This window comes from Fusarium subglutinans (genome assembly GCF_013396075.1).
Source record: "Fusarium subglutinans strain NRRL 66333 chromosome Unknown NRRL66333_c0000005, whole genome shotgun sequence".
NCBI classification, from domain to species: domain Eukaryota; kingdom Fungi; phylum Ascomycota; class Sordariomycetes; order Hypocreales; family Nectriaceae; genus Fusarium; species Fusarium subglutinans.
The window spans coordinates 518,715-546,329 of record NW_023502068.1 but is presented as its reverse complement, the minus strand read 5'-3'; the positions used below and the strand labels follow the sequence as shown (position 1 = coordinate 546,329).

The 27,615-nt window shown below is 50.2% G+C and overlaps 6 protein-coding genes across 6 annotated transcripts; 3 read left to right on the top strand and 3 right to left on the bottom strand.

Annotated features, from left to right (window-relative positions):
- Positions 1-694: 694 nt before the first annotated feature.
- Positions 695-1,787, top strand: FSUBG_1212 (v-type proton ATPase subunit E; the record flags this gene model as incomplete). The annotated part of the gene is made up of 4 exons (XM_036676877.1): positions 695-724; positions 805-1,313; positions 1,370-1,503; positions 1,747-1,787. The coding sequence occupies 4 exons, from the start codon at positions 695-697 to the stop codon at positions 1,785-1,787; spliced, it is 714 nt and encodes a 237-aa protein (XP_036543380.1).
- A 17-nt stretch (positions 1,788-1,804) lies between these two features.
- On the bottom strand, positions 1,805-3,727 carry FSUBG_1211 (uncharacterized protein; the record flags this gene model as incomplete). The annotated part of the gene is made up of 2 exons (XM_036676866.1): positions 1,805-2,488; positions 2,540-3,727. The coding sequence occupies 2 exons, from the start codon at positions 3,725-3,727 to the stop codon at positions 1,805-1,807; spliced, it is 1,872 nt and encodes a 623-aa protein (XP_036543379.1).
- Positions 3,728-9,160: 5,433 nt separating this feature from the next.
- Positions 9,161-13,835, top strand: FSUBG_1210 (phospholipid-translocating ATPase; the record flags this gene model as incomplete). Its single annotated transcript, XM_036676855.1, has 3 exons — positions 9,161-9,619; positions 9,677-12,876; positions 12,926-13,835. 3 exons carry the CDS (start codon positions 9,161-9,163, stop codon positions 13,833-13,835), a joined length of 4,569 nt encoding a protein of 1,522 aa, XP_036543378.1.
- Positions 13,836-14,963: 1,128 nt separating this feature from the next.
- On the top strand, positions 14,964-16,869 carry FSUBG_1209 (NAD-dependent aldehyde dehydrogenase; the record flags this gene model as incomplete). The annotated part of the gene is made up of 2 exons (XM_036676843.1): positions 14,964-15,043; positions 15,102-16,869. The coding sequence occupies 2 exons, from the start codon at positions 14,964-14,966 to the stop codon at positions 16,867-16,869; spliced, it is 1,848 nt and encodes a 615-aa protein (XP_036543377.1).
- A 322-nt stretch (positions 16,870-17,191) lies between these two features.
- FSUBG_1208 (RIS1) lies at positions 17,192-20,749 on the bottom strand (the record flags this gene model as incomplete). Its single annotated transcript, XM_036676832.1, has 2 exons — positions 17,192-17,560; positions 17,618-20,749. 2 exons carry the CDS (start codon positions 20,747-20,749, stop codon positions 17,192-17,194), a joined length of 3,501 nt encoding a protein of 1,166 aa, XP_036543376.1.
- Positions 20,750-21,802: 1,053 nt separating this feature from the next.
- On the bottom strand, positions 21,803-26,902 carry FSUBG_1207 (uncharacterized protein; the record flags this gene model as incomplete). The annotated part of the gene is made up of 8 exons (XM_036676821.1): positions 21,803-21,903; positions 21,959-22,056; positions 22,162-22,341; positions 22,852-23,284; positions 23,334-23,834; positions 23,887-25,949; positions 26,192-26,280; positions 26,468-26,902. The coding sequence occupies 8 exons, from the start codon at positions 26,900-26,902 to the stop codon at positions 21,803-21,805; spliced, it is 3,900 nt and encodes a 1,299-aa protein (XP_036543375.1).
- Positions 26,903-27,615: the final 713 nt, after the last annotated feature.

Sequence of the window (27,615 nt, the reverse complement as noted above, 5' to 3'; positions counted from 1 at the left end):
ATACACAGTTTGATACGATAAGTTTATGTCTTGAATTGAAACTAATCAATAGAAAGTCGGAGGCGGACAAGCTTGAGTCGAACGTGGGACACCTGACGTGAGTTAGTAGAGTAGACTACAGTACCTAGAGCAGATAGACATGCAGCTGCTCTCACACGGGACTAATTAGCCACTGTGGCGGTGAAGTTACATAATGCAATATGTAAACCATGCAAAATGTCCTTGGGCTGATCTCCATTATTCGCACTCAAATCTGCTCTGCAAGTGTCTAAATAAGGTCCTTCCCACAAATGTACCTAATCCTTCCAAGGACTGCACGTATCTTGCGATGAGGTGTGAGAACGAGACTCTTTCGAATGGCTGTGCTACCTCAGCACCTTACCTACCTTAGGTAGTGTACTCTAAACAGTGGAGAACAACTGTGGCTTGACTACCTAACCCCCCAGCTTCAGTCGGTTCCCTGCTGGAGCACACAGTAAGATACGGGCAGCTAAGGAGCTGGTAGGCTGGGTCTTGGAACGGCTGGCGTCACATACACAGCTACCAACTCCATCATAGTCCATCGCCAACCTTGACCTTCACTAACAAGAGGCCATCGCCAGCCTTTTACCACTTCAACCTTGACCCCATCCAGGGCCCTCCCTATCATCCTATCACTTTTCGAATCTAACAAATCCATACAAATCTGCCCATCATGTCGCAACACGCCTTGTCCGACCAGCAGGTACGCATGCCCAAACGACGCAATCCCTCATCCATCTCACCAGTCCCCTGATTCTAACGCGCGGTTCCCCTCTCAATTAGGTCAACAATGAGCTCAGCAAGATGACGGAGTTCATCAAGCAAGAAGCCATGGAGAAGGCCCGCGAGATCGAGATCAAGGCCAACGAGGAGTTCGAGATCGAGAAGTCCAAGCTCGTCCGCCAGGAGACAGATGCCATCGACAGTCAGTACGAAAAGAAGTTCAAGCAGGCCACCATGTCCCAGCAGATCACCCGCTCAACCGTTGCCAACAAGACGCGACTCAAGGTCCTCGGTGCCCGCCAGGAGCTGCTCGACAACATATTTGAGGAGGCCCAGAAGAAGCTCGCCGAGGGTGCCAAGGATAAGGGCAAGTACCAAAAGGCCCTCAAGGGTCTCTTGCTCGAGGGTTTCTACGCTCTGGACGAGCCTGAGCTCCAGGTCCGCGCGCGCAAGAAGGATTACGATGTTGTCAAGAAGGCCATCGAGGAGGCTGCCAAGGAGTTCAAGAAGGAGCTTGGAAAGGACATCACAGCAAAGATTCAAGAGGACGATCCCCTCCCCGAGGGAATGTATGTGCAAGCCTGTTGCAGAAGATTCCTGAAGTGGGTAGCTAACAGAGTTATAGTGCTGGCGGTGTCGTTATTATCAGCGGAAGTGGAAAGATTGACATCGATAACACCTTTGAGGCGAGATTGCGACTCTTGGAAGAGTCTGCTGCTCCTGCAGTACGAGAGGCTCTATTCGGCAAGAACCCTAACCGTAAGTTCTTCGACTAAACTCCCTTTGGCCACCATAAATATTTCTATATGGGAGCCTCTACGTACGTACCGTCTCCATTAGTGCACGACTGGGGAGGCTCTTCAACCGTTCGCGGCCCGCATTGTTCATCAGTCTGCGCTTGTAGTTTAGAGGCTGTGTATTGTGTTTGACTCTTTTGTCTGATTTGGGACTTTGCCCGCGGTAGAATTGATTACACGTTCAAATACTCGCGACATACAACAGTACCTAGTGAATCGCCGCATGCCTTCATCCTTTACGCCTAGCCCTGTAGCTCTCACGTTTATTTCACCTTGACCACGATCGTATCGGCGTCTACTGCTTCGTGGAAGACTTCCTCTGATTCTGTAGGGGATGGTTCGCCCACTGGATCCGGCACACTCTGTGGTGCTTTGTTGAGGAAGCTCTTCATGTAATTCTGCTGCTTCGGAAGGAAGGGATCCTCTCTCTGACCTGGCAGGTCAAATATGCTCTTCTTGGCCTTTCGGCGTGTACGGACTGAGTGTGCAAGTCGCTGCTGGACCCATTCTATGGCGCTTTTGGCTTCTGTACGAGCGAGTTTCATACCCGCATCGTTGATCTTTCGCCAAATTTCCCTCAATCTGACTGCAAGCTCGTCGACATCGCTATTGAACTGTTTTTCCTTCTCCGGATCATCAGATGGTGCGAATGAGCCGTCATCCACGACGATGTTGATAAGGATAATTTTGGCCTGGAGGAGGGCGAAATCTGTCTTTGGTCCGACGAAGAAGTCCTCGTCATCCAAGAGTGCTATGACGCCACGAATAGTAACCACATCGTCGGGATGGTAACGACCCAAGCTGGGGTCGTTGAACAAAAACACTACAGCCAGTCGGCGTCTAAGTTCGTGAGATCTGGCTTTGCTGATAGGCAGACACGCAAGAGCATTGGTCCTCACACATTGTTCTTTGACTAATGTGTACAGCTGTGTACATGTTTCAGAGCACTGCATACGTGTTAGTCAGAATCTCGCGTACCACCCTTGGGTGTAACTCACAAATGTGTCCCAGCCAGGCTGAGGAATAGCTTCGAGAAGGGCATGGATACAAGTTTCATAGGTGACCAATAAATCAATCTCGTATATCAAGAACCTGTCCATTGACATACGTAGGAGCGTCCGAGAAGCATAGACAACTGACTCCTGGGACATATAGGGCGAGATGGCCGTGAGGAGCGATAAGAAGGAGCTGAGAGACGACCAGTCGCGTCCTTCGTAAGGTTCGGCATTTGGTTTCAGAAGATTCAACTGAGAGTCTTGTTGTTCAAGCTCAGAAGAAGCACCGAATCGACGAAATAACTCCTCCAAACGACGCGGCGTGACAATGCGTGCAACTGCTTCTGGACACGAGCTGAGCAAGTTGCAGTATTCTCGTCTGACAAGGATTGACTTTTGGGAGCAAACCTCACTCAGTATCCATTCGAAAAGCTCGTCCGGGAGTTCCCCTTGCATTCGCAAGACGGTAAGGGGTAGTCCTGAGGCGAGGTGTTGCTCACGTGTCCGGTAATCGCCTTGAGTCAACAGTCTCCATGGCCCTTTGTTGAACTTTTTGGGGGCAGCTGTGGGGGATGGTATTGTATATCCTTCACGAAAGAAGCAATATCGAAGCTGCGAGTGTCCCGGTGCTGACCTTTGAACGGCTCTCATAACTTTCTGGGCATCTTGGCCGGTGTTGTTCTTGACAATGCCCTCCATCACATCCCGCGACATCTCGTCCGCTGTCGTTTGTTGGCCATGTTGTCCAGCAGTTGAAAAGGCCTTGATCTTTAAAGCACTTGCATGAGTCGCATCATTCTGTCTGGCATCCTTTGCGAGAGCTTTGAGGTCGAATTTGTGCTTGGACATTATCGCCAATGGGGACGCAGGAAACTCAACTGCAGTTCTCTTGGCCCTTGGGGTCGTAAAGGGATTGTGAAGAGGGGTACCAGCAGCCTTTCCTGGGCGGCCTCGTCCGAGGATAGCAGACAGATCCTCCAGCGAATCGTCTGAGGATGCTCCAAGATCATCTTCTTCGTCTGAGTCTTTTATCTCAAAGTTTCGGGGTATTGTTTCCGTCTTCTTGATCGGGGTCGCCAACTTTTGTTCCAATGGTGATGAAGGTGGCTGTGGCGATGAAGGTGGGTTTGGTGTTGAGATTCTGGAGGCCTTGGGTGTTTGTGATTTTGTCACAGGTTTGAAGAAACTCATAATATTCCCATTTTTACCTTTTTGAGACATGGCGTATCTGATTCAATAGCCAGCGGCTATTCAACAGAAAAGAATAATAATGCAGCAGGTTGTTTGGAGAGTCTCCTGGGTTTGATAAGGTACCTTGACCTGCAAAAATGACTGCAGGTACAGGGTGTGTGAAGGAAGTACAAGATGCAGCTACGACATACAGAGTACTAACCGCGTTAATGGCTTTAGGTTGAGACGCGTTGAGTTACAGTAAGGCTGGTGACTAAGTGTGGCTGCTGTGGCTGCCTACACGCTGACTGCGATGAGTTACGGATATGAATAGCATCATCATTATCATCATCATCATGCGGCTGTGTCTAGTCAGTGCTTAGGTCAGAGCAATCTCTAACAAAACGACTGACATCTAAAAGAAGTCATGGGTTGCATCTTGGCCGCTGGCAGACCCCGCCCTAGAGATGTAACCATTTCTAGATGTGGCGCTCTACCGAATAGGCGGCTAAAAGGAATGGTGACAAGTTCTTGGCCCATGGATCCCTTTCTCTAGACTAGTAGGTAACTTAGAGTTTCCAGAAGAGTTCCCTCTTGGACATCGGTCTTCTAGTTAGTTCTCAGCATTGACCAGGCCTTTATCACGATGCAGACGTAATGCAGTTGTTTTTAGCTCACTGGTTCGTGCTCCAAGATACGCGGCGTGTGCGGGATCATCAAGCCTCATAATCTATCAACGACACATGGGTGTTTCGTCCATGTAGACTGTGGTCGAGAAAAGGGGTTCATTATCCGTTTAATGCCAACACCGCCGAGAACGCTGGGGAACGATGGTCGGAAATGGAGTCAGCGTTCATTCCAGCATTTCGTCTCTTGATACTGCACAAATCATAATGCAGTATTGTAATCGGGTGTAGGAACCTTATGTCTGGTATGCGACCCCAAGATGCTGACTTAGACCTTATTTCGTTCGGCATTGGTTTAGTGCAACGTCGATGTTGGTGTAGGTAATGAAGCTGTTGAAGGATCAGGTCTAACACGCCCAAGCTGACTGTAGTGTAAGCTGGGATAGATAGTTAGATGTGGTCTCGGGGCATCCGAGCCTGACAGGAGTCCAGGGCGGCTCGGGTTGTTGTTATACAGACAGCTTCTTGTTAGATGATGACGCCTGGATACGACAGTGGGTCATTTGCGAGCCGGTCTCAAACGTCCAATCCGAGGCTGACGCAGCACAGCCCAGCTCGGCGCGTTCCATTCTTTGCTTCTGAAGGGTTGGATCAGAAGTCATGGATCATATGGATCCTTCCATCTCTCTAGCCTGGGCAGTCCTAGGGTTGATAAAAAAGCACACCTCAGATTAAGAATTAGAGGCTGAACGTTTGACTCAGGTGTTACGACCGGATGGTTATATGTCACACAAAAAAACGAGCCAACAGAGGCGATGACATTTCATCATTTTTTAAATTTACGCCCACGATCACGATCACGAGATATTTAGATGATTTCAACCAGTCGATATGATCTTGGCGATCTAGTTCTACTCGTGATATTTGGCAACCCCTGGGAAGTCCTATCACTGGAAATTTGGACCTGCAGATGGTAGGCTCAGGAGAGGAGACCCCTAGCAAGGGTCCTCTCTAGTTGACGAAACAAGGAGCAAAGGGCACTCGCGTTCCTGAGCGGCGCTGAGCTAATAAGGCTTTAAGACAGGGGGACAATGGGTCTCTTGTTACTTGCAAGTACCTTACCTACCTTACCTACCTACCCAAGGACAATGCCATGGTAAGAGAGCCAAGCATCCACGGGTTTTCATGATCGGATAGGACAGTGCAGCAATAAGGGCAATTAAATCAGTGCAATGTAGCACTGTAAGAAACAAAGTGCTTCGTACAGAGCGTGTGTTTCGTGTTCCTGTCAATCCTCGTACGGGAATAACACAGACTCGAAAAAACCACATCTCCAACACCTGGGCTTGAACAAATTGAGCTTGGAGTCAGGCAGGCTGTATGATGAAACGTCGATTTGTTGATGGCGAATCTCTACTAACCAACTGGAACCGCAATCCGTCACCTGTGGTGAAGCACGTCCTAACGTTAGAAGAGGCAAGAAAACTTAGGATCTCTGTTCTAGGTGACAAAAATGATTAGGCAAAGCTGATATAGGCCCTATTGGCTTTTACATCAATCCTTTTTGGCATCCCAGGCCAGGTTCATAGCTTTTCTTGAGGCACGGCAACGCCGTACTCAGCACCGCAATGTGTTCGTTCCATGGGCTCCGAGAAAGCGGTAGACCCCGCTGTGTTTGTAAGCCCGATGCTGCTTTATTCATCAGTCATGACTGCATCTGCTTATGAGTTACGGAGTAGTCCCATTGGATGACGGCGGAGAAATATCGTGGCGCTTTTTCTCGCTCGCAAGTAAAGTCCGTGAGCCCGACAATGCGGAGGTAAAATCTGGACATAACGGGATCTGCGGAGGTTGACGACAAGCTATATATTTCCATCCAAGAGAGGAAGGCGCTCGTATAACTCCGGGATGCCTTACTGCCTGCCAAGAGGCATAGTAGAATTAGATGTACCTAGATATAGAGTAGGTTAGTAAATAATAAACAAAGGACGTCGCCGGTCAGGAAAGAAACGGAACAAAAAAGACAACGACCAAAGTCTGTTTAATGAGGGGCTGATATTCATTCATTCATCCATTCATTGAAGCAACGTGGGGCTAATGCTACATATGTACATACATTAACAACTTAACCTTGCTGGTCCTCTCTCTATGAGGCAGGGACGTGAAGATCTGGTCGAAGCTTGTTCCTCGGCTGTTTATGAGGCTGGCAAGTGTTTCTCTACCAGGAATAACCCTTCCCTTCTCACACTTTGACAGTAAATATCCTCGCAAAGGAAGAAAGCTGTCTCAGAAGATCTTCGTTATAGCGTGGTATTGTACATTAATAAAGGAGGACGAGGCGAAACCGGATCTTGATGCCGCCAAGCGACCATTGAGATCATCACGCAAGGTTGGATAAATAAAACAGTGGAGGATTCCGTCTTGAAACATTGCAACCGCTGGAGAAGTTGCTACCTACCTATCTTCTGTTCTGACTGCTAACTATTACCTATAGTACCTTATTAGGTATGCTGGTCAAGGACATATTGTGCAGCCATTCCCTGACCCCTCGTCAGGAGATTTGTGCAGTCACCGCTCGCAATCATCTACTTATTTACGGTCGATTGTCCAGGGTCGCCCACGCGGTGAGGATTAAAAGATTCGACAATTTATTAAGGGTGGTACTCAGAGAAACCCCCCTCTTTTCCGGCTTACATTGATCCCAGATCACAGGTGAATTCACAAAACCATTGATGACAGTCTCGACAAGTAGCCACCATATTTGACCCTTATTAGGGACTAGTCGTAATGGCTACAACGAATAGAAGCTTATCTGATTTTTAAGATGTACGCTATCGATATCTTTGGCTGCATTGGCAATGGTCACGGCCGGAAGGGATTGGTGAAATGCCCGTATGCGGAGTCCATCCACGGAGGCGACGGAGCCGGAGCTTCCATCCATGGACATAGGTATACAGAGCACCTAAAGTTTACGTTAGGTACTCAAAACCCTCAAAACTCACGATGGTTCGTACGAGACTAACGAATCTTGACAGAAAACATGCATCGGATATCCAGGGTCGCGGTTGACTTGATTATATCCTTGGCAAATCTTAGGCGCGACCTATTGTAAGTCTCCCCCCTTTGCAAGGGGTTGGCTGGCTGGTGCTTCAAGGGGGCAGTAAATGCCAGCTGGAGGCGTATGCAGCAATAGATCGCAGCAAGCTACCTATTAACAAAGCTCGCAAAGGGCCGAGTGATTTATTCGAAGCTAGGTCACGAAGAGTTCCTAGGAAGGTGCAGATGTAGTGGAAGGGATCAGTACATATTTGCTACTAGAAAATCTTTGCAGCGCAGTTTGTTGTGTTGTTGTGGTCGGTCGTGTTAAGGTAAATAAAGAGACCCCTAGCTGACAAGCCTCTGTTCGAGTTTCTCATCCTCTCAAACTCCAAATGTACTTACTGTATCCGTATGTTAAAAAAAAAACACCAGGAGTGTCGGGGATATGCAGCGGCCGACCACGCCGCGAGACGCACGCACTGAATGCCCGAGAGAGCCGCCCGTATTCCCAGGGCTGAGGTATGACTGATCTATTCACGTTAGACCAAGATAGTTCTACCGCCTACCTGCTGAGAGCAGTACAGTACAACACAGTCGAAATTCCCGACGACTTCATTCAGAACCGTGGCGCCGGCGTTAGTGGACAATGCAGGCCGCTCGGAGGCGGGAGATCCATAGGTTTCATTGGATTTTGACCGTTGCCTATCGGTACCGCTGAGAGTTAAACTATTCATGACGGGAACCAGGGAGTACAGTGCTGAGTTCAATCGGCATGTGAGGTATGACGGATGCCCGAAAGTACCGTGCTAATAAGCCTAAAGCGCGATGAGAAGAAGACACTTTGTTCGTGATGCTGTTTACCTTAATGGATGAATAATGACATTGAATGTACAGCAGCAATGCGACAACACCACCTTGAGGCTGTCAAGGCAAGGTAAGTAGGTAGGTATGTCAGCACTGCAAAGAAGCTTAGCTGCTAGGCATTAGTTCGTACACAATGCGAGACAGCGCATCGCAATCCTGAGAATCCAATGCACCCAATGCAAGCATCCATAGGATCCATGAGTACTTAGGGGGTACATTCCGGGCAGATGAAAGAGTGCGTCGGATGGGCCGGGATGAGGACTCCCCACGCACACCTACCCACAGGAAAGCCTGCGACCCACGCCCCCGACACCCACTCTCCACTGCCCATTTCCCTTCAGCAGCACTCCTCAGCGAGTCCCAGCGGTTGTCTCGACCGGGTACCACCCAGAAATGGCTATCCCAGAGTGCTAGAGTCTCAGGCTCTCTGGCGGCCACTCGCTTTAACTGGCGGACGGGACGGGGCCCGGGGAGGGTCTCTCGTCTCTCCAAAGTCCACCGTAGCTTTTTTCCCTTGCCGCCCCGTTCTTTCCATTGCCCATTGCCTTTGCTTACACAATTCAATTCCCCTTGTACCGTACCTTCTTCCAGCCAGCTCGTTCTTCTCGTCAGTCCCATCTCGTCACCATCAACAACCTTACCTCTACTCTCTCCACGTTCACCTTCTTGTACCGTTTCGACGATCTTCAAACGGTCCTGGCGAAGCCGTTTCACACTCGACTTTATCACATCGTCGCCGCCAACAGTAATCTTTGACGAGCAGCTGATGTTGCTTCAATTGTACCTGCTCCATTCATTTCGACTCTGTACCATATACGCTTAATCAGACGCCTCTCGCTTCTCTCGACTCCGACTTGGACTCGTTCAGTTTCCCCAATCTGGCTGGCATCGAGGGGCCGATCGGGCGCTTGCCCGCGACTTCATCATGACCACAACAACAACCTCTGACGGCCACCTTGATCCGCAGGCCCTCAGTGCTACCCAAAGATCGCGATGGGCCACACAAAGAAAGAGTGTCAACAGTAGTAACAACAAACGCAATTCTCTACTCGAGCGTATGGGACATAAGAAGACAGGTTCTAATGAGAAGAACCCCCCCTCCGACGGATCCGACCCTCACGGTGACGATGGCCAACCGCCCCAAGCGAACCCCGAAGACCAGAATGGTGGTGAGGAGGACGAGGATCACGAAAACCGCACCTTGTTCTTTAACCAGCCACTGCCTGAAGAACTTTTGGATGAAAACGGCCATCCCACTCAAGTCTTTACGCGAAATAAAATCCGAACAGCCAAATATACGCCTCTATCATTCGTTCCTAAGAACTTGTGGTTCCAATTCCACAATGTTGCTAATATATTTTTCTTGTTCTTGGTTATCCTGGTCGTAAGTTGACCATCCGGCCCCCTTTACCATCGCGAGTAACCCTTAACGTCGAGTTAGATCTTTCCCATTTTTGGCGGTGTCAATCCAGGTCTCAACGCCGTTCCATTGATTTTCATTATTGCAGTAACTGCTATCAAGGATGCTATCGAAGATTACCGACGAACTATTCTCGACATCGAACTCAACAATGCTCCTGTTCACCGATTACGAAACTGGAACAACGTCAATGTTATGGAGGGCGACGTTTCCATGTGGCGTCGATTCAAGAAGGCCAACTCGAAATTCTTCGGTTCTATTTGGCGAGCAATTCAATCTATGTGGTCCAAGAAGGCGAAGGAGGAGAGGGCAAAGCGGAAGACCGGTCCTGCAGACGATGATGCGCCTCGGCCTTCAGTTGAGACGCACCGAACTCGTCAATCCATGCGACAGTCCATCGCATCACCTTTCACCGGCCGCGAGTCCTTCATGTCCGCCCGAGAGGACATTCAGATGACCCCTGTTCCATCGCCTTCACCCCAGGCCACACCTGCACAATTCGAGATGCCCGACCAGCAAGATGCCAAGCGCGCAGCAGCTTTATCGCAGATGAAGTCTGATATCATCAACTACAATCATGCCCCGTCCGGTGCCCGATTTCAAAAGGATACCTGGAAGAGTCTTGTCGTCGGCGATTTCGTTCGTATATATAATGACGAAGAATTGCCCGCCGATGTCATCATCCTATCTACCTCCGATCCTGATGGAGGCTGCTACGTCGAAACCAAGAATCTGGATGGCGAAACTAACCTGAAAGTCCGCCAGGCTTTACGTTGCGGCCGGGGTCTAAAGCATGCTAGAGACTGCGAACGTGCAGAGTTTGTGATCGAAAGCGAGGGACCTCAACCAAACCTCTACAAGTATAACGGTGCCATCAGGTGGAAGCAGAATGTCCCCGGCTACCTCGACGACGAGCCCGAGGATATGACGGAACCTATCACCATCGACAATCTCCTCCTACGTGGATGCAACCTCCGGAATACTGAGTGGATTGTTGGTGTAGTTGTTTATACCGGACATGACACCAAAATCATGATGAACGCCGGTATCACTCCTAGTAAGCGTGCTCGCATTGCTCGAGAGATGAACTTCAACGTCGTGTGTAACTTTGGTATCTTGCTTATCATGTGTTTGCTGGCCGCTATAATAAACGGCGTGGCATGGGCAAAGACAGATGCGTCTCTCCACTTCTTCGACTTCGGATCCATTGGTGGCAAACCAGCTATGAGCGGATTTATCACTTTCTGGGCTGCCATTATTCTGTTTCAGAACTTGGTGCCTATTTCGCTCTATATCACCCTGGAAATTGTGCGAACCTTGCAGGCTATCTTTATTTACAGCGATGTGGAGATGTACTATGAACCGATCGATCAACCATGCATTCCCAAGTCATGGAATATTTCGGATGATGTTGGCCAAATCGAATACATCTTTTCCGACAAAACCGGCACTCTCACACAAAACGTCATGGAGTTCAAAAAGGCAACGATCAATGGACAGCCGTATGGAGAAGCTTACACGGAAGCTCAGGCAGGAATGCAGAAGCGACTTGGCATTGATGTTGAGAAGGAAGGAGAGAGGGTTCGCGCCGAGATTGCTGACGCCAAGGTTCGGGCGCTTGCTGGTCTTCGCAAAATCCACGACAACCCATATCTTCACGACGAGGCTTTGACATTCATTGCTCCTGACTTTGTTTCCGATCTCTCTGGCGAGTCAGGCCCCGAGCAGCAGGCAGCCAATGAGTATTTCATGCTAGCCCTGGCTCTCTGTCATACTGTGATGGCTGAGAAGGTTGATGGTGACAAACCGAAAATGATTTTCAAGGCGCAGTCACCGGATGAAGAAGCCTTGGTTGCTACTGCTCGTGATATGGGTTTCACTGTTCTCGGAAGCTCTGGTGAAGGCATCAACCTGAACGTGATGGGCCAGGACCGACATTATCAAATTCTTAACACGCTTGAATTCAACTCTAGTCGAAAGCGAATGAGTTCAATTGTCCGGATGCCTGATGGTCGCATCGTTCTCTTCTGCAAAGGTGCAGACAGTATCATCTACTCTCGCCTTAAACGAGGCGAACAGAAGGAGCTCAGAAAGACAACTGCTGAGCATCTCGAAATGTTTGCCCGGGAAGGTCTTCGAACACTTTGTATTGCCCACAAGGAGGTTTCTGAGCAGGACTACCGAGTTTGGAAGAAAGAACACGATGCAGCTGCTTCTGCCCTCGAAGAGCGAGAAGAGAAGCTGGAATCAGTGGCCGAGCTGATTGAACATGATCTCTACCTCATTGGTGGTACCGCCATTGAGGATCGTTTACAAGATGGAGTACCCGACACAATTGCTCTGTTGGGCAATGCCGGCATCAAGCTTTGGGTTCTCACTGGTGACAAAGTTGAGACTGCTATTAATATCGGCTTCTCTTGCAACCTTCTCAACAATGACATGGAATTGATTCACCTGAAGGTCGACGAGGACGAGACAGGCGAGATCACCGACGAGACCTTTTTTGATATGGCAGAAAGGCTATTGGACGACAACCTTCAGACTTTTGGTATTACTGGTAGCGATCATGATCTCGCGCTTGCCAAGAAGAACCACGAACCGCCCGCCCCTACCCACGGACTTGTCATCGATGGCTTCACACTCCGATGGGTACTCAACGACCGCCTAAAGCAAAAGTTTCTCCTGCTCTGCAAGCAGTGTAAGTCGGTTCTCTGTTGTCGAGTCAGTCCTGCGCAGAAGGCTGCCGTTGTGGCTATGGTCAAGAACGGTCTCGATGTCATGACTCTTTCCATTGGCGACGGTGCCAACGATGTCGCCATGATTCAGGAAGCCGATGTTGGTGTCGGTATTGCTGGTGTTGAAGGCCGTCAAGCGGCCATGTCTTCTGACTATGCTATTGCTCAATTCCGATTCCTTCAGAGACTGGTGCTCGTCCATGGTCGATGGTCGTACCGCCGTCTGGCAGAGAGTATCAGCAATTTCTTTTACAAGAACATGGTCTGGACCTTCTCCATTTTCTGGTACGAGATCTATTGTGATATGGATATGACCTATCTCTTCGACTACACGTACATTCTCATGTTTAACCTCTTCTTTACTTCTGTCCCTGTCGCTATTATGGGTGTTCTGGATCAGGACGTGTCTGACAAGGTATCGTTGGCTGTTCCTCAGCTCTACCGACGAGGTATCGAGCGCCTGGAGTGGACCCAGCTCAAGTTCTGGTAAGTAAACTGTCCTTGATATCGATGCCCTGTGCTAACCCTGCTATAGGCTCTACATGATTGATGGTGTTTATCAGTCCATCATGGTTTTCTTCATTCCCTATCTTCTGTTTATGCCTGGCACCTTCTTGACTGGCAACGGCCTTGGCGTAGAGGACCGTCTTCGATTTGGTGCCTATGTTGCTCACCCTGCCGTCATCACGATCAACATGTACATTCTGATCAACACTTATCGTTGGGATTGGCTGATGGTGCTCATTGTTGTCATCTCTGATGTGTTCATTTTCTTCTGGACTGGAGTGTACACTTCATTCACCTCGTCGGCGTTCTTCTATGGTACTGCTGCACAGGTATATGGAGAGGCAACCTTCTGGGCATGTTTCTTCCTTGTACCTGTCATCTGCCTCTTCCCACGATTTGCCATCAAGGCTCTCCAGAAGGTGTACTGGCCTTATGATGTCGATATTATTCGTGAGCAGGAACGAATGGGTAAATTCGCACACCTCTACCAGACTGAAGAGACGAGTGATCCTCTCACCGCAGACACCAAGAGTGACAAGTCCAAGTCATCCAAGAGCTCAAGGAGGTCAAAGAAGATGCCTAAGCACGTGGCTTATGGCAGTGTTGATGAGGACCTACGGCCTATTTATCCCCCCTCAACAGCGACGCGAACCACGACATATAACCAACACAGCCAAAATGGTAGCGACTCAACCAATTACACGGCGCATCGCATATCGTTGGACGTACCAATGCAAGCCCGGCCATCGATGGACCGAGCGCGACCATCGTACGACCGTATGCGAGCGTCGATGGACAGGGTGAGACCCAGCTTTGAAGCCAGCAACGACTTCACATCGGCAGCGCGACTATCGAGGATCGAGTCAAGTCAATCGCAAGGAGGTCGATTCCGCCCTCGACTTAGAGGACTTTCGTTGACTAAGAGTGCCAACATATAATCCCGGCTCTTTGCATCTCGCTGTACATGATGCTCAACTCGACAATTGCTGACGACACGGCTCTGCGGACCCGGTGCCGAGTTTTGTTTCTCTCGACCTTTCCTTGCTTTTGATATCCCAGGCCTCAGACGGCCAGTGATGCACTTACGATCTGCATGAGCGATCTATGAGTTGCTTTCTGCGGTCTTTGTATGCTCAAGCGCTTTAGCACGCAACGAAGGCAACGAGGTCGAATTGGTTTTTATTTATTTTATAATACCCCCTATGCTTCAACTGCATTGAGCTAGGAGGGTTGCTTTTACACACGCAGGGCGTTATAGGGGGAAATGCAAAAGGGGTTTCTTGTTTTCTTGTATGAATTGATTTGATCTTTGGTGGCTTCGGTACTATCACTTTTAGTCTTGCTTCATCTCCCATGTCGTTCCACACTTTTCTTTTTAGCATCTTTAGAGCTGGAAAGCAGCAAACCCATTCTCTGACGAAGATACATTTCATTATTGCGCTGTCGAAGAGAGAGAGGGAGAATAGCGAGACAAGGAGGCGGGTTGATTGAGGCTGGAGAGGATGTCACAGATGAGGAAGCGAGCTTGAAAGACAGAAGGGGAAGAAAGACAGAAAGAGTGGGAGAAGACAGCGGTGTTGATGCTGTAAATAAGAAGCGGTTATATAATCAGGTTGTCATCTCCTTTTGGAGACCAGAGACGAAAATCAATAAGACGATATGCAAATTCAATCTCAAGTTCGAATCCGAGTCCCTTGATGGTGACTTTATATATGGCATTCATTATCATTGTCTGTGGTCTTACGTTGCTTTATGGTTCGAGTTGATGAGCCTCACAGTCACATTACATTCAGGGCGAGTACGAATACGGCGGGTCGTTTCCCTTGGCGGTCAAGGCTTGGCAGGAACAGTGAATGGAAGGTAGGTCCCTGAAGCTACCTAGGTAAGGTAGCTACGGTACGTACCTGTATTCGATTCATACCTTAGAAGAAGGGGACTTCAGACTCCAGCTCCCACTTTAAATAACACGCCCACCATTCAACTTGGACCATCTCCAGTTGTCGCATGATATAAAGGGGACGTACAATTTCTGCAGACAAGACAAATTGAGCTTGTCAGAATCTGCAATGGACAATCAAGAACAAGAACCATTGCTCCTTACCGCTTGGCGGAGGTGCAATGAGTTTGCTGCAGAGCACAACATCTCGTACGTTATGTTATGCTATAGGTACTTTGGGAACAGCTGGCTGATTCATTCTTCACAGGCAATCTACAGTCTCTGTCGTTGGGACAGTCGCTGCCATTGTCGTTGCAACTCTGATTCTCCGCCTCACAAACACTATCGCTACAGCGTCGATCAAAGCAGCCACCGGTCGTCCTCGCAAGTTTACCGTTCCCGCGCCCAAGATCCCCGAGCCTTACTCCACCGTCGACGCCCCTTCAGTCAGGGTCTCTGGCAGCTCAGCCGTTCAATGCTATGCACCAGCTACTGGCCAGTTCCTAGGACAAATCAACCCTTCTACACCTGCTGCTATCGATCGAGCTGTTGTCGCCGCCGCAGCTGCGCAGAAGGTATGGGCTGAGACAACCTTCGACCAACGTCGTGCTGTGTTGCGCTCGCTGCTGCAGCACGTTCTCGACAATGCTGAGGACATTGTCAAGATTGCTTGCCTGGACAGTGGAAAGACTATGGTGGATGCTCAGCTGGGAGAGATTCTTGTCACAGCTGAGAAGCTCAAGTGGACTCTCGACCATGGTGAAGCTGCACTGCGCCCGTCTCGTCGTCCTACCAACTTTCTCATGATGTACAAGCGCAACACTGTCCACTATGAGCCTCTTGGTGTTGTTGCTGCTCTTGTCAGCTGGAACTATCCCTTCCATAACTTCATCGGCCCTGTCATCAGCGCCCTCTTCTCTGGAAACGGTGTTATTGTCAAGGTTTCTGAGCAGACTGCTTGGTCCAGCCAGTACTTCACCAACATCGCTCGTGGCGCTCTCATTGCTCATGGTCATGATCCTCAGCTTGTTCAGACAGTCGTGTGCTGGCCTCAAACCGCCGGGCATCTTACTTCACATCCTGGCATCAGCCACATCACCTTCATCGGTTCCCAGTCTGTCGCCCATCATGTTGCTGCTAGCGCGGCCAAGAGCCTTACTCCTGTTGTCGCAGAGCTTGGTGGCAAGGACCCCTTTGTTATTCTCGATTCTGCTTCTCGAGACCTCAAGCGCATCGCCGAAGTCATTCTCCGCGGAACCTTCCAAGCCGCTGGCCAGAACTGTATTGGTATCGAGAGAGTCATCGCCCCTCGTGCAATCCATGATAAGCTTGTCGAAATGCTTGCTCCCCGTGTCAACGCCTTACGTCTGGGCCCTGACGCCGATGTCGGTGCCATGATCTCTGACGCCTCCTTTGACCGCCTCGAGGAACTCATCGCTGAGGCTGTCGCTCAAGGAGCCCATCTCCTTGCTGGTGGCAAACGCTATAACCATCCCGAATATCCCACTGGCCACTATTTCCAGCCAACCTTCCTTGCCAACGTCACCCCTGACATGCGTATTGCACAAAATGAGTGCTTCGCTCCTGTTCTTACCCTCCTCCGCGCCAAGTCATCGTCCCCTGAAGATATCCTCGCCATTGCTAACGCTCCCAACTTTGGCCTCGGTGCCTCTGTTCACGGTTCCGAGCGTGATCCCAATTTGCAGCCCATCGTCAAGGGCCTCCGCGCCGGCATGGTCGCCGTCAATGACTTCGCCGTCTACTACGCCGTCCAGTTGCCCTTTGGTGGCGTTGGTGGCTCCGGCTACGGCCGCTTTGCAGGCGAAGAGGGTTTACGCGGACTCTGCAACATGAAAGCCATTTGTGAGGATCGCTTCGGCTGGCTGGGCATTCGCACTGGTATCCCTCCCCCAGTGCAGTACCCTATCAAGAGCCAGCCCGATAGCTGGAAGTTCACACAGGGTGTTGTGGAGCTGGGCTATGGAGCTCCCTTGAGAAAGCTCAAGGGGCTCGGCAACATTCTCACAAACATGTAGATGAGAGCCATAGAGATCGGAAGAGATGGAAAGACTGAAGACACATGCAGGGTGCCAGGCCAGGACATGTAAGTCTCGGCTGGAGTGCAATGAGGCACAGGATGAACATAATTCTCATGAGCTATGAGCAGATCAGTTGATTAAAAAATGTAGATAATATTGTCCGATCTGTTATCTGGTCAGGACATGTGAGTTCACAAACCATGTCGTTAATGCCAAAACAAGAATAATTCATTGCGCCATGTCCTAAATCCTGAGCCTTCTTGAACACCTATTCCAATCATGACCATCTCATCGTCAATGTCTACAGCAAGCAATTGCTTCACCATCGTCGACCATACACTTCACTCTCTTCCTTTCTGGGCCGTCCTGGCCGTCTCTGCGACGAAGCCGCAGTTCTGCGCTCGTTACCACTGAAGCTCTCGTTGCCGGCAGCAGAGGGATCAGCGCCAATAACAACCGGGTTCTCCGAAGATCCTGGCTTGAAGAGGTTGATGATCTCATTGATGCCGAGCTTGAGAGCCTCCTTACGCATGCCACCCTCGATGGCCTGCTCGGCCAGCTCGCGCTTCTTCTCCTGCAGCTCAAGGATACGCTCCTCGACAGTCTGAGCGACTGTGAGCTTGTAGATGATCACATCGACTGTCTGGGTCAGACGATGGACACGATCAATGGCCTGTTCTTCGACAAACTAGCAAAGAAATCAGCATCATGATATGGAAAGGGGGTTAAGAATAGGAGAACATACTGGGTTCCAGAAGGGCTCGAGGATGACAACTCGGGTCGCTGCCGTGAGGTTGAGTCCTAAACTACCGCACTTCAAACTACACAGCAGGATACGGGTCTGAGGGTCGCCCCTTAACTTTCGTAGACTTTCTTCGCGCTGATCGTTTTTCATGCTGCCATCGTAACGGACAAAGCGGAATCGTTCCTTGCGGAAGAAGGGCTCAACGAGATCAAGCATAGAAGTGAACTGAGAGAAGACAATGAACTTGTGTTCCTTGACTTCACCTTGAAGAATCTTGATGAGCTCTCGAATCTTGGAAGAAGCGAGAACTTGAGGGGAGTTGAGATCGCGGGATGGATAGAAAATACTGTCGTCTTCTTCAGACGAGACATCCGATTCGTCAGAGTCAGAATCAGAGCCAGAGTCAGATCCCGAATCTGAAGCCGATGATCCAGAAACAGCCGTCGTATCAGCAGCGGTGGTATCGGCGTCTGTGCCTGCATTTGTAGTGTCAGCTGCATGAGACGGCCCATCGTCCAGCGTCTGGGCAGCCATGCGCTTTGTGATATCTGTCAATGACGCCAAGGAGTCATCAGAGTCGGAGGCCACATCCCCTTTACTCTCGTCATTTTCGATGAAGCTGCTCAAGTTGCTCTTGTCCTCAACCTTACTCTCTTCATCTTCTGAGTCATCGGAGCCAATCCAGTCGCCTCCGCCCTCAGCATTCTCATCTTGTTCGCCACCAGCCTCTCCCAGATGTATGGAGCCCCGCTGATCCTCGGGTACAAGCCATGAGCCTTCAGCCTCTTCATCCTCATCATCGTCGCTGTCAACGATGGCGTTGCGATTCCGAGGCTGACGAGCTGTCTTCTTTGGGGACTCTACGTCCTCGTCATCACTGTCAACTACCGTATTTCGGTGACGCGGTCGCCCCGAGGTCTTCTTAAGGGACTCGTCGTCATCCTCATCTTCATCGTCGTCAAACTCAACAATTTGCCTGTCAGTGACTTTTTCGTCAACTATTTCCCTCTTCTTGTCTTTCTTTCTGCTCTTATCCTTGGGCTTCTTGGACTTCTTGGGCCGCTCTGACCGCTCTGGCCTTTCGTGGCTGTTAAAATATGCTAGGTCACCGTAGCAGTCAGCGCAGATGTCTTTGCCTGACTTGTTGTCTTCGGAATTCAAGCCTCGCCCGCAAATATTACAGTCCTTAGAAACGATGCCCATACCGGCGAACATGTCAGCCATGGCATCAATGTCCGTATCCTGGGTCTTCTGGGTAGCGTCTGTCGACATTGCGTCTTTGTCCTTCTCCAGCTTGCCCTCAACCAGCTTGGGATGATTGCAGGCCTGGCGTAGACGGAGCAGCAAAGTCAAAGCGTTGGCATAGTTGACTTTGCCTTGCATCATCTGCTCGATACTTCGATCTGCTCGAGCAGCTAATCGATCGTAGAACTTGCGCTCTGCAGGTGACAGTGCAGTCGATATAGTAACAACCTTTCGTTCGGTGACCTTGAAGCCTGTTGAGGAACCCTCACCCTCGGCGGAAGGCTTACCACCAGGGTTAAGCGCGCCAGCTTCCTTGAGGATTTCTTTGGTTCTCCGCTTCATGAAGCATCGGAGAAGACTGTGTAGTCTGCGGATGGCGATGTGACCGCGGCCATTCTTCAGGGGTAGATCAATGTGCTCCTTCCACTCCTTGAGATCGTCGTAGGGTCGAATGCGGAGAAATTTGACGAGTGACTGGAGTTCATCGAGGTTGTTCTGCATAGGTGTACCAGACAAGCACCATCGGTATTCGGAGTTCAGGGCGTAGCAAGCCTTGGTAGCCTTTGCATTGCGATTCTTGACTGTGTGGGCTTCGTCGAGAACGACTCGCCACCAGTGCAAGCCAAAGCATCCCGCTTTCAATCCATTCTCGGCATCTGAGGAGTTGCCATGCTCAGAAACCAGAATTTGATAAGTTGTGATGACAACATCGTACAGAGCGAGCTCCTTAAACCGCTTAGTACGGTTCGGTCCATGATGTACGCAGACTTTGAGACCATGGATCTTTTCCACTTTATCATTAATTTCGTGTTCCCATTGTCGGATCAAAGCAAGTGGCGCCACCACCAGGGTTGTCTTTTCGATCTTCTCAAAGTGCTTCTTCCATCCAGGTGCGTCCTTGGCTGGTTTCTGGTTGGTGAGGATAAGTGAAATGGTCTGAAGAGTCTTTCCAAGACCCATATCGTCGGCGAGGATGCCTCCTTTGGGGACTTTCCCTCGCTTCACAGGGCCAAGTTCTCGTCCTCGCATCCACTCAACTCCTTCGACCTGGTGAGGTAGTAGCTTGACCTTGAGGCCATCCACTGTACCGTCTTTGGGATCCTTTGGATCTTCTGATTTCTTTTCGCCATCAGCTTGGCTCTGTTCCCCGCCCTCCTCTTCGCCCTCTTCCATACCACCCTCAAGCAAAGCCTTCAAATCTGCACTCGCCGTGGCAGGATCTGTGTAGAAAGTCTCCTCGCCGTAATGTCTTGCAGGCGCATATGAGGATGCAACTGGTGGTGCAGAAGGCGCACCCGAGCTGAACATGGGCATTGGTGGTGGTCTTCGATCCTGGTATACTGGGCCTCGAGGGCCTGTGATTCTAGCACCGCTGTTGCTGTTGCTGTTGCTGTTGCTGCTTCGACTATCGAGGTGGTGTTCCGGTCGTGTCTTCTGCCGTATGAAAGGGTCTGCTCTCTGCTTACGAGAGGACATCATCTTGGTAGGATGACCGAATGTGGGCGTGTTGGTTGCGCCGGCGGGATTAAAGGGGTTGCTCATGTCTCCCCGAACTTTGCCTTTGAGCGAGCTCATACCACGGACAAGGGCAGTGATATCATCGTCGGGAGACAACTCGCGGGATGTGTTTTCTCCATTCGGAGTGATGGAGTTTAGAGGCACCTTAGGGGGCGCCCGTTCGTTGACCATGGCACCGAGGTCTTGAAGGGCAGTAGAATCGCTGATGCGTGTCTTGGAATGCGTATGGCGTGGGGAAAGTTTGGAGAAGTCAGGTTGTTGTTTTGATGAGAGGGTCGTTTGTGGTTTAAATGCAAAACGGCCACCAGGCTTTGGTTTTTTGATATGTTTAGTGGTCGACTGGCCTGAAAGGTCGTCAGGGTACTTCATTCATGCGCTGGGCGGTGAGTGTCGTCGTGAGGGTATGTGCAGCTTGGTGAAGCCGTTGAGTACAAGGGACTTTGCATGAGTGTATCGTTTTGGTATCGTCCAAAAATGACATAATGAATTGCCCCAGCAACGGATTGAGGGTGTCATAATAATGAGTCCAAGCTTTGATGGACGGCATCTCTGATATTTATGTCACTGCGGAGTAGCGCACAACCCCTCTATACGTGGCCCGCGTAAAGCACTGTGAAGCAGGTAGCCCCGCGGTACGGAGTACTGCAGCCTCGGGGTAAGGAAAAACAGCGGAACGGCTTACACCAAAAATCGCTGTTCTCCCACCAAAGCCCGTCCGCTGTATTTCCTTACCCCCTAGTGCAGCTAGTGCAGGACCTCAAGTCCCCTTCCACAATAATCTGATGCATTTTATGCAAGTTAGTAGATCTCAAGCTTCAATTGAAGTCATCAGCAACATCCACCAATAACGAGCCATTCTTAACGTCTTACAGTCTGGAACCTTAGTCTTGTAATTTGAGTCCGTAATACAGTGATGATCCTTGTTAGGTGCTCTAGGGGAGGAAAGAAAACTCAGGACCTTGATCCTAAGTGACAAAAAGGCTTAGGTAATTTAGTCTAAACTTAGGATATTTTTGCCAAGTTTAGGATCCCTTTTGCTGGATTTATTTTGACATCTCATATTAAGGTCCATTGACACCAAACAGCTCTGGTGGTGATGGTTGCGCTAACATCGAGACCAATACGCGCACTTTTGGCCCATTTTCACTCCCGGACAGTATTGAATCATCGACAATCACGTCATGTTGAACGAAATCAGGTTGTCATAGTTCGTGAGAATGGGGTAAAGGATGCAGAACTCTTTGGACTTGAAAGCTCGTCCATTCTTACAAGAACTCATAATACAAATATCTTGTCCACCAAATCCCGCCCAGAGTACGGATCAATTTGGAACCTTGATAATGATAACGCTCAGCAATAATTAAAGGTGGTTTTCCTCCTCCACAAGTCCTCCCGCTAGATGCAGCCCGACCTCTTTGCTTACTATGCCAGAGGGACAGGAGCAGGGGCCTCAGTGCCAGAGGCCTGCTTGCCACCCACGGGAGGGAGGAACATAGGAAGGTAAGTAACAGCAAGAGCCATAACTGCGTCCGGTTAGCACGTATTCTCGAATCTCGACGGATATAGGGGTGGTCTTACTGGACATGCCAACGGAGAAGTATCCAGGAGTGGTGGAGTTCTTCTTCGAGTCCTCGCTCTCGCCGAGCCAGCTCTGGATAGAGAAGACAACCGAAGCCCTACGTATTACCAAGTCTCGTTAGCAACCCGGCCGCATATCATATCTCGCTTCGATTCGCATCGCATCGCATCGCGCATCCTCAAGGCTCATTCGGCAAACGTACCATCCAACCATTTTATTACGCGTAAACATAGCAGCCATTGGCAGGGTGGTAGACATCGTTGAGGAGAGATCGGTCGAGTCACCTGAGCTCTTGGGCTCCTGGTAAGGGACGACTGTCACGGAGTTAGCTTCAAGTCGCCATCGTGATGATCGAATTGTGCTTCGTGCGCAAGGCGATGGACTGGTATTTGGAGTTAGAGGGCAATCATACTCAGGTCAGCTCTTCTGGGATCCTTGGTAGGCGACATATTTGCTGCTGTGAATGAGGAGGATTGACGGTTGTTCAACAGTTGTCGCAATTACCTCTGAGCTCGCGCGACCTGTCGTCTCGGGTGAGGCTCGAGTTGTGGCGCTTCCTCGAGTGGGGTAGCGTGGCGTGGAAATGACCTACTTACCTAAATGGGAAATGGCTTTCTTATGCCGTAGAACATGAATATTCACATTATAGAGGCTCTTCAACATCAGCGTTACCCAGAGGCAGAAGTTAGAATGAATCAAGTCAGACATCTCTCTCGTGTACATATACATAACGGGTATCCTCCCAGGTCATCCGCGCCAGACATGTATCATGACAACCAAACCAAAGACCAAGGCTTAGTTAACCTTGTACCCATTTCACAAACACAGCATACCCCCCACGACATAAACGCCAAATGATACGCTCGCTACAACGTAGGCGAGCTTTTCCTACTCCACCCTAATGATAACCTTCCACTGTAATGCGCCAGCTTCACGAATAGCACAAGCCAGACATCCTCGCTTTCGTCGACTGATAATGGCATTCCAGCCCTTTTGAGCGCAAAGAGCACGAACCAGGATTTCCATGTCGGAGCCAAACTGTCGTTTTCTGGACTCGAAATGCATCTGTTCCGCAGCAGGAAAACTACCTCTTCGCTGAACAATATTATACTTTGAGGTAAGTCTCTCAATCGTGGGAGATTGAGGAACCTCGGATAAGTTGGTGATACAGTCAATAACAAGCACTCGTTCGCTGCCCATGCGTGAAGGCGAGCGACGGTGGGTTTGAGGAACAGCCAGAAACTCTGACAGGGGAGCATGCTGCCGCTTTAGAAGCTCCGAAATATGAATAACAGTGTAATTGTAATATTTGTGTAAGGGATGGCCTGACTAGAGTTAGCTGTGAGACATTGATCAGAAACCACTTGACCTTACCTGTTCTATGAGCAGGTCGAGAACCTTGCCCAAACGTATCCGACCCAGACACATCGATCTGCTGGATTGTCGGACTTGACGGCGACTTCACAAATCGGACACGATGAGAAGGCGAGCAGGGGTGCGCCGTGACAAAGTTAATGTCATAGGATAGGGAGAATGAGAAGTTCTCAGCCGTGAATCCGTCAATCGACACAGCAAAGTTGACATTGGCTGGGAATGATAACAACTCGGGTTCCTTGTTGTTCACACTTGCGCCACCGGGTGTCAGCTTGGTGAAGGGTGTGGACTGAATTGAGTTGGCCGGAGAAAGAAGCTCAAGCGACCGTAAAGTAACGCTGATCAATGGCGGCGGCGTAGAGTAGTTGTTCTCGTGGGGGATGATAAAGTCGGCAGGGAACACAGAATATTCATCGGCATCTCCGAGGATGGATGATTCTCGTTCAACTCGCTTCTTTGCCCAAAGTCTCGCTTTCTTGCCTAGATGGGCCTTGTCCTCTTCTGTCCGTTAGCTCAATGCTCTTCTTACACAATACAGCATACAACAACTTACCAGCCACTTCTTCAACTTCAATGTTTACCCAACCTTCATCTATGCCCAGGGGTAGAATATCGCTGGAAACCCATCCCATGCACTCGGCTGATCCCTGTCCTGCTGCAATAACTCGACCTACGATGCATGACGTGCTCCAAAAGCTCTTGCCAGAATATACAAACCCTCCACACAAATTAGCGAACGAGCCCAAACGCTCCATGGCTTTGCTGTCGTTCTCGAGAAGCGTGGCCATCAGGAAATGGCACATGCCATCTCCAGGCAGTACCAGACCATAAATATATGATTTTGAAAGCCATCCTGAGGGGTGAAGCGCCGCTGCAAGCTTTCGTCGCTGTGGTCGAGTCTTGTCCTTCTGGCTACCAGGACGATCCCAGGCACCAAAGTAAAGCCCCCGCTTAGATCCATTCGACTCAGAAGACTTTGATGATCTCTCAGAGGCCGTCGTAGGAGCAGGCTTAGGCACGGAATTAATAATCGATTGACGAGCGTTCTTCGCGATGAGTCCCTCGTATGTGTCGATGTTGGGCCAGAGTAGCTTCTTGGCAAAATGAGTAAGGCCATCTACCTGTTGTTGTGGATTGCGACCTTTGATAGTATAGGTATGGCTTGCTGTCGTCTTGTCTTCATGATGTTGACGGACGATAAATTTACTGAAGAGTGCGCCTAGCCAGCCGGTCGCAGGCGGAGGAGTAGCTGGTCCCTTTGTCTCGGAAGGGTTGCTTGGTGGATCCTCTTTGATCTTCTCAATCTCGATATTGTCGAGCCAGCTCCTGGCAAGATGAAGCGACCACTTGACCATGGGAGTGGCGGCTCTTTCAAAGTGAACAACGTCTACAGGTCGGAAAGCTTCGACCCCGTATTCTTCACCCTCGGTGATGGCATCTAAGCGGATGAGGAGCTCGGTAGCAACAAGAATCTGCATGAGGAGCCAATACTTCTCCTCAGCCCGTTCGCTGGCACTACTAGCGTCGTGGATGGAAGAAGTATCCTCAAGTTCATCATTGTCTTCGCCTCCCCAAAGAATCTGACCCAATCTGATCCTCCATTCGACATGGGTGAAGTCAAACCAAACGTTGGCGGTGCCAAGACACTTGATCAAGGCATTAATCTGGTTAGTCAAGCTATAGTGGTCGCGCTTATCGACAACGGAATTGCATGGTCGCATAAAAGTGTGAAAGAGATCCTGATACGTCTGGACGGAAGTCTTCTTTCGAAGATCATTGACCCGGTATAGCTCGGCGTTTCGCTTGAGACGATCCAGCAGCTCTGTCTCAGGCAGACGACGCAGGTAGCCCAGAGAGGAAAGCATGCGCTCACGTGCCTCGACAATGGCATGGGCCTTTTTGCCAACGCTGTCAAAACCGAACTGCTCTTCTTCGAGGGCGTCGCCAACGGCGAGTTCGAGGGCAGCTGAGAAGCCCATGGTACCCTTCTCTAGACCTTGCATGCTCAGCATATTGGGACGTTCCCGACAACGGATGAAGAAATGGGCCTTGCGAGAGTCAACGGCCTGCGCCCGGGCAGCGGCATCCTGATTGAGATCTCGAGTTAGATGAGGCCATGCTGTAAGGCCACTCCAAGCTCTATCTTCAATTTGGACATGATCAGTGAGGTCGCGGATCTCCAATGCCTCATCAAAGGGGAATGCGACGCTGGGATTGGGGGCGCCAGAACAGTGCCCCTCGCTACGGGCAAAGTACTGAGGGGCTCCAGAGAAGAGCTTCTCAATCTCTGAGTCGGTAAGAGTAGACATGATTCTGTTCAGCTTCAAGACGGGCTTGGGCGGAGGAGAAGTGGCATTTTCCTTGTCGGACAAGGCACCCGAGTTCGGCAGAGGAGGTGGAGGAGGAAGAGGCTTGTTCTGGTCTGGTGGTGAACGCGGGGAAGTGAGAGCCCGTGGTGGTGAGTGTGACGGCGACTGTGACGATGAGGGTGTCTTAGTACCTCCTTGAGATCTGCCTGTAGAAGCTCGAGGTGGGGCTTTACGGCGGAAGCCTCGGTCGGGAGGAGCGGCGCGTGGCGGAGGAGAATGCGGGGAGGAAGAGAAGGCTTTGGTTGGACTTGTAACAGTTGATGTTGTCTGTTTGCAGTGAAGGGAGCAATTAGTTCCGAGACAGAAGTGTAGTGTAATACAGTACAGTACAGAGCAGAACACAACAGAACAGAGGGGGAGGACAGCAGGGTCACAAGAAACTAAAACATAGGTAGGTAGGTAGTGCTTAAAGGGGAAAAAAGTCGCCGAGTCAATTGACATGAAAGACCGGACATTGGACCATCATGACATCTCTAGGCCGGATAATACCATCGGTCAAAGGCGCCCCCGAACTGAGCCCATTGAGGGGCCAATTCAGGGCCCTGGACGGCAATCGCATGACCTGAGAGAAGATCGCCCTAGCACGCGACAGTGGTTGGCTGGGCTGGGCTGGGCTGAGCAGTGGTCTGATGTTCCATTGTCTCTCAGAATGCGCACTGATCAGGGAATGAATCTAATTATGACTTGCAGTTATGATGGAGATGGTGGGTGGGAGTCTCGTCAGGAATAATTCCAGTAAATAACTTATCAAAAATCTTGACTTACATCTCCGTTGCCCTTTTCCTTGTCTCGCCCAGTTCGTTCTTTTACACGGTTCTTGGCTCGTGTAAGTAAGCCATGGAGTAGATAGTCTGGCCTTGTAAAACGACCCCCGGTTGATGCAGATGCACCAATGGCACCAGAATCGTCAATGGGATCGTTCTCATTGTTTTCCTTTTGGGCATCTCCATCAGCAATTGGAGATTCGGTCGGTATTATGCTGGTAGTGGCTGTAGATGTGGCGCCGCTCTGGCTCTGGCTCTGGCTCTGGCTCTGGGGTAGTAGTAGTAGTGCCGCCCGGGACTTTTGCCGTTCATGTCGCTTTTGCGACGGCACATTTTTACTCTCATTAGTCAATTTTGGCCCTGATTTGTCGGCGGTATCGCTGAAACTGCTCGTGGCAGTTGACCGTGGAGACGGCCTTGGCTTGCTCAATGGCATAATTACTGTGATCTTGTTGCGATGGATCGCAGGCCTTCCATGTGAGAACCACGTTAGTATCAACGCAATGCGGGCATCCGCCGCCGAAGGGTCAGATTGATCTTGTTGATCGTGGGCAGGTCGACCTGGATACAAGCACCATCAAGCCCACTCCGGATACGGATAAAGGAGACAGGCGGCAAAGCAACAGCTTCTTGTTTGATTGATGGGTTTCCTTAACTACTGCCTCCGTCAGTCAGTTAGGTGCTCCTTTCGTCTGCGTTGCGTGGGTTATTGGGCTGCGGGCTGAACTGGCACCAGAACATCCGGCTTTCGACAACTCCCCAGGCCTTTGTATTGGAATGCGAAAGGGGACTCGAGATTCAAAAAGATGACTAGGCGGAGAACAGAATGGAGCCATTGCTGACATTGCACCCGTATTGCTATGCAAATATAGGTCTTTGTTGGTTGATCCACGTACGTACGTATGAGTATGCTAAGCACACAATGCTTTCCCTTTCCAGGAGTTCAACGGCTGTCTCAGGTCATTGGTGCACAATCCCGTGCAGCAGATATAATCCCCTCTCTCCCGAGTCTTTCTTGTGTCCGCTTCTTTTCTTGTTCGTGCAACATGCAGCCGTCCCCACGCGTGGATATCCAGGAGGCCTTGGGAGCGTGGGCCTTGAACCAACCAAGACGATCGTGGATTGCTGTCTGTACTCAGCCTGGGTATG